The sequence below is a fragment of the Gossypium hirsutum genome, chromosome A09 (assembly GCF_007990345.1).
Source record: "Gossypium hirsutum isolate 1008001.06 chromosome A09, Gossypium_hirsutum_v2.1, whole genome shotgun sequence".
Classification (NCBI taxonomy): domain Eukaryota; kingdom Viridiplantae; phylum Streptophyta; class Magnoliopsida; order Malvales; family Malvaceae; genus Gossypium; species Gossypium hirsutum.
Window position 1 is genome coordinate 71022603 of NC_053432.1, and position 6293 is coordinate 71028895.

A 6293-nucleotide genomic window follows, 5' to 3' on the forward strand; every position below is an offset into this window, starting at 1 on the left:
TTTAGGAGTGGATAATTTAATGTTTGAATTGGATTGTAGTGATACCATTATGGCTCTTAATGTGTCTTTTTTGAATATTTCTGAATTTGGTAGACTAGACGGTTTGCCAACAAGGTGGCGTGGCTCATGAATTTACTTGGGTAGCTTTGTTCAATGATAGTTGTCAAATATGGGAAGCTCTTCCCACATCGCTTTGTATAAAATTATCGGTTTGAGATTTTAAAAATCTTTCGAATATTTAAGGTAATTATTCTTGATTTTCTGTTTATTAATATATGAGTTTCCTTTGAAGAAAAAAAATATATTTCCTCTATATACTGTTTAAAAATAAAAATAAAAAAAGTATCGCACACTCAATATGTTAAATCTAATACTTTTAATTGGTTCTACTTTGGCAATAGGTCAACACTTATGGCACAATATCCTACGTAACAAAGACTACAGGTAACAGTTAGTATTTTTTATTTCAACCAAAGAAAGAGAGTATCTTTTGTGTTTATTGGGTTTATTTAAATAAAAAATTTGTAAAATTAAATATTAAAAATTTTCTGAATTAAAGGCAATTGTAATAATGATTTTATCTATCGTGAATAGAGTAAAAATACTTTAACAGTATATTTAGAATAATGTCAAGTGTTGTTCTAAATTATTTTATGAGTAATTTATTTATCACACTTTAAAATAATTTGTAAAGTATAAAAAAAACCCTAGGAAATAAATTACTTGTTTTATTATAATTTTACTACAACCTTAAAACAAATTACGTCATGAAAAAAAATTTACTCTACGATAAAATAAAAGCCCTAAAATTCATGATTATTTCAGAAAATTCATTCCATATAGTTAACACATTTTCAGAAACATTATTAAAAATAAGAGGAGAAAAGTTTGAAAAGGAAAGTCTCATTTTTCCCTTTTCAGTAACATCAAAACAAAAAGAAAAAGAAACTACTGTATATACACCAAGAAATCCCATGGGTTATGATGGAGAGTTGTTTTCAACTTTAGCATAGATACATCCACCAGCCTATCTACATCTTAGCAAATACGTTTCTCTGAGTGACACTCGCTCACTTCACACCTTAGTTTTATAGGAAACACTGAAAACAACTAAACCCAAGCTCTTCTTCCAGTCCCTTCCAATGGCTACACTCTGCAAATACCCTTTTCTTCTCTCCCTCTGCTTCACATTCTTCATGTTTTCCTCAGCTTCAACTCAAGAAGCTGATGCCCTTCTTAATTTCAAGGCTTTCATTGATGACCCTAATCACTCTCTTTCCAGTTGGTCTAATAATTCAGGTGTTCATCACTGTAACTGGACTGGTATTACCTGCATTCCTACTCCTTCACTCTATGTATCCTCCATTGACCTTCAAAGCTTGAATCTTTCTGGTGAAATACCATCTTCAATATGTGAACTGCCCTATTTGTCTCATCTTAACCTTGCTGATAACCTTTTTAATCAGCCTATTCCACTGCACCTCTCTGAGTGCAGTTCCTTGGAGACTTTGAATCTTAGTAAAAATCTCATTTGGGGTACCATCCCAGATCAGATTTCACAGTTTGATGCCTTGAAAGTTCTTGACTTGAGCAAAAATCATATTGAAGGGAAGATTCCTGAGAGTATTGGGTCATTGGTGCATCTTCAAGTGCTCAACTTGGGAAGCAACTTGCTTTCAGGTACTGTTCCTTTTGTGTTTGGCAATTTTACTGAGCTTGCTGTACTTGATTTGTCCCAAAATGCTTACTTGGCGAGTGCGGTTCCTACTGATATCGGAAAGCTTGAGAAGCTTGAGCAGCTGTTTTTGCAAAGATCTGGTTTTCTTGGTGAAATCCCTGAATCTTTTGTTGGTTTAAATAATTTGATCACTTTGGATCTTTCTCAGAACAATCTAACTGGTAAGCTTCCACAAACACTAGGCTCTTCTCTAAAGAACTTGGTGTCCTTTGACGTCTCAGAGAACAAGCTCTTGGGGTCATTTCCAAGTGGTATTTGTGATGGAAAAGGCCTTAAAATCCTCAGTCTCCATACTAATTTCTTTAATGGTTCAATATCTGAGTCCATTTCTAAGTGCTTGAACCTTGAGATTTTTCAAGTTCAAAACAATGGATTCTCAGGTGATTTCCCTAATGGATTATGGTCCTTACCAAAAGTTATGCTGGTCAGAGCAGAAAACAATAGGTTCTCTGGGGAATTGTTAGATTCAATATCAAAGGCTGCTCAGTTGGAGCAAGTTCAGATAGACAATAATAGCTTTACTGGTAAAATACCACAGGGTCTTGGCCTGGTAAAGAGCTTATACAGATTTTCAGCTTCTCTTAATGGTTTCTCTGGTGAAATACCTCCAAACTTTTGTGATTCACCTGTTATGAGCATAATAAATCTTTCCCACAATACCCTGTCAGGTCAGATTCCAGAATTGAGGAAATGCAGGAAACTGGTTTCCTTGTCTTTAGCAGACAATAGTCTTACTGGAGAAATCCCACCTTCCCTTGCTGACCTACCAGTGCTAACTTACCTTGATCTATCTCATAACCAACTTAGTGGTTCCATTGCACCAGCGTTGCAGAACTTAAAGCTGGCTCTCTTCAACGTATCCTTCAACCAACTCTCTGGTAGGGTCCCATCGTCTCTAATATCAGGCCTACCAGCTTCATTTTTGGAAGGAAATTCTGGACTCTGCGGCCCTGGATTGCCAAATCCTTGCTCCGATGAACACCCGAAACATCATTCTTCTGGTTTGACAACCTTGACATGTGCCCTCATATCTATAGCTTTTGCCATGGCAATGGTGATTGTTGCTGCTGGCGTGTTTGTGTTTCATAGATTTTCCAAGAGGAAGTCTCAGCCAGGCGTTTGGAGATCAGTCTTCTTCTACCCTCTTAGACTCACCGAGCATGATTTAGTAATGGGGATGGATGAGAAAAGTGCTCTAGGAAATGGTGGTCCTTTTGGTAGGGTTTATACCATAAGTCTACCCAGTGGTGAACTAGTTGCTATAAAGAAACTGGTCAATTTTGGGACCCAACCTTCCAAAGCGTTAAAGGCCCAAGTGAAGGTATTGGCCAAGATGAGGCATAAGAACATTGTTAAAATTCTGGGGTTTTGCCATTCGGATGAATCGATTTTCCTCATTTATGAATTCCTGCAGAAGGGTAGTTTAGGGGATTTGATTTGCAGACCGGATTTTGAGTTGCATTGGAGTGCTAGATTGAGGATTGCAACCGGGGTGGCACAAGGATTGGCATACCTTCACAAGGGTTATGTTCCACATTTGCTTCATAGAAATCTCAAGTCAACGAACATTCTTCTCGATGCGGATTATGAACCGAAGCTTACGGATTTTGCAATTGATAGGATAGTTGGAGAAGCTCCATTTCAGTCTACCATTACTTCAGAATTTGCACACTCCTGCTATAATGCACCAGGTAAGGAATCCTACATCCGTCCAAGATTAGCCCAAATTGATGCTTTCATAAATCTATCAATGTCAAAATTCCCAACTTATGCTAGTTGTTTGATTGCAGAATGTAGATACAGTAAGAAAGCTACCGAACAGATGGATGTTTATAGCTTTGGGGTGGTGCTGTTAGAGCTCATAACTGGTCGACAAGCTGAAGACATTGAATCCTTGGACTCACTCGATATCGTGAAGTGGGTTCGAAGAAAAGTTAATATTACCAATGGAGCATTACAAATTCTTGACCCTAAGATATCATCAAGTTCTTCCCAGAAGGAAATGCTAAGAGCTCTGGAAACCGCCCTGCACTGCACCGCTGTTATGCCAGAAAAAAGGCCATCGATGATTGAAGTGGTGAAAACACTTGAGTCTCTTAACTCAGGTTCATGTGTTCCGTCTACTTTGGACTCCGAGGAGCAAATGCAGTCGGTTGGTGTTTGAAAATTGAAATTAAAAGATGACCCCATGCAATCTGGTTCATGTTTTTGTATGTAAATCATGCGTTGCTGACTTCTTGTTCGCATGGTGTGCCCATTGCTTTACCAGGGGATGTTTGGGAAGTGCATTAAAAGTAATATGATGAGGTTTTTACAAGGTATATTTCTAATCACTGGTGCACACAGCATTGCGAGTGTTACTACTTATCTGGTATTGCTTGTAAAGGTGCTTCATCTTCATTTTGCTAATAAGATAATACTGTTGGTTTGGGAATGCTCAGTACAAATTTTATATCTTTTGAAAAACAATCAAATAACAAAGATATACTAATTCCAATAAAAATTAAAAAATAAATCAAGCAAAAATTGAGATCAAAATACTTGTTGGAGTTAGTTGACAATCATTATTAAACACTATTGCAGTAGTAACTAAATCGTTATCAAGTAGTAGTAGTAATTAATGTCTGATATTTGTTTTCTCTTTAGAAAAACCAAAATAAGAACACGACTATATTGCTGGGAAGTAAGCTTTTTGTTAATTGGGCAAGAAACCATTTTGGGCTTCATGTCCCACTCATCCTTTTTTCTTATTTAAAATATAAAATGCAACTTAGTGAATTATGTTTTAAGTTTTTTTTTTCTTTTTTTTTTGTTATTAAATTATAAATATATATATTAATCGAATTTGGCTTTTTATCCACTGTCATTACATATGAGCAGATTCAATGATTGTCCAAGCTTCTTCAGTAATGGTGCATTTAGAGATCTACTTTGATTCCTCAAGGTTTACTCCACAAAAAAATTAAATTACTAGATAACGGTGATATCGGTTTGATTTGGTCAATTTTTTTAGATTTTTTAAATCGTTTATCATAATTTAATTTTCAAATTTTCCATATTAATTTTTTGTTTTGATTTTTTAAACTTATTTTAATAAAATGAGCTTTATTTTATGGCTTTTGAATATTATTTGACAAATTTCAAGGTCTTTTTCATAAATATTTCTAAAAAAATAATCTTGCAATAACTTTTTAATTATTTTCACTAATAAAAAATTTAAAATCAATTTTATATTAAATAAAAAAAAAGAATTCGGCTTGGCTTTGAGTAACTATGATTTTTTTAACTTGTATTTCATAAACCATCCAAATACCTCGGTTCGGGTCAGATTTTAGCTTTGGTTGTTTTTCTTCTCAGCCCTTATACTGGACACTCTCATCTAGTTAGGATTGAATGTCATGCCTTTTCATCCATAGACTTTATAATACCATCATCCTTACCTTCCAATATACATAGTTCGTTCCATCCAATATAAAGAGTCTATACATCGATAAACCTCCCATCTCAATTGCATATTGATGATAGGATTTTCACTTGGTGCGTCAAATATCTAACTTTGATATCAATCGAAAATTCATTGAATTTTCCTTACATGTATTCATTCAGTTGTAACCAGACAAAGTTACTACTAATTAAAATTATTACAAATTTACTTTTATAATAATTATATATACAGAAGGGTAAATGGTAATTTTATAATGGGTAGGTGGAGTAAGTCAAGCAATAATTGAAATTATTCCATACGCAATTGCCTACCTCAATTTACATTTATTTATTTTTTAAAAATTCGCTCAAAATTCATAGGCTATGCCTAAAACAACTAAATATTATTTCATCCTTTAATCCGTTGCTTTCTTTTTGTATAAAAAATTTCAAAGGAAAAGAGCGTATATAAGTTGAAAGAGAGCGTGGGACCCACACTTAAAATTCATGTGACTACGTTCCCATGGTTGCACCATTTATTATATACACCTATATATAGTTACTAAAATCTTAAATTATTTATCACTTATATATTTTCCATTTTCACCCACAATTAAATTTACTATTTTTACCTTACTTTTTTATCTTTTTCTCTAGTATATATATTGAAGAACCAACATGATGTTCAAAAGAAAAACAAAATTAGATTTTTGGATTTAAAGTTATTCCATTACGATTATAATCAGGTCAGTTTTAATTAAGAATTTCTCGTTCTATTCACATTTCTTTTCTTTTTAATTTAAGCTTATTTTTTCATACAATTTTAATTTTTATTTTATCAATATTTTTATTAGCATTTTAGCCAAAAGAAAAACGAGATAAGTTACGTGAAGTCATACCATTTCCAATATTTGATAATTTAAAGAGAGATGACGACGTTTAAGATATATTTTCAAATCTTGATTTCATGTCAAAGATAAATATATAGTATGTTATATTTAATAAAATTTGGTCTTTTTCTGTAGTGTAGGATTCTAGTCAAAAACTAATACTAATGTAAATAACCATCTCAGGATTAGATTATGCTAAGATGTAAATGAAAAAAATTATGTAAATTTTATATTTATAAAAA

General features: G+C 33.4%; 1 protein-coding gene across 1 annotated transcript; it reads left to right on the forward strand.

The window, feature by feature from the left end:
- The first annotated feature begins 969 nt into the window (after positions 1–969).
- On the forward strand, positions 970–4172 carry LOC107889535 (probably inactive leucine-rich repeat receptor-like protein kinase At5g06940). Its single transcript, XM_016813996.2, has 2 exons — positions 970–3429; positions 3529–4172. Exons 1-2 carry the CDS (start codon positions 1143–1145, stop codon positions 3900–3902), a joined length of 2661 nt encoding a protein of 886 aa, XP_016669485.2. The 5' UTR covers positions 970–1142; the 3' UTR covers positions 3903–4172.
- The last annotated feature ends 2121 nt before the right edge of the window (positions 4173–6293 follow it).

Excerpts from the sequence above, each read along its gene's own strand:
- LOC107889535 (XM_016813996.2), top strand. The coding sequence starts at position 1,143 with ATGGCTACACTCTGCAAATACCCTTTTCTTCTCTCCCTCTGCTTCACA. Across the intron at positions 3,430-3,528 it reads CTCCTGCTATAATGCACCAG|AATGTAGATACAGTAAGAAA; the intron begins GTAAGGAATCCT and ends GTTTGATTGCAG.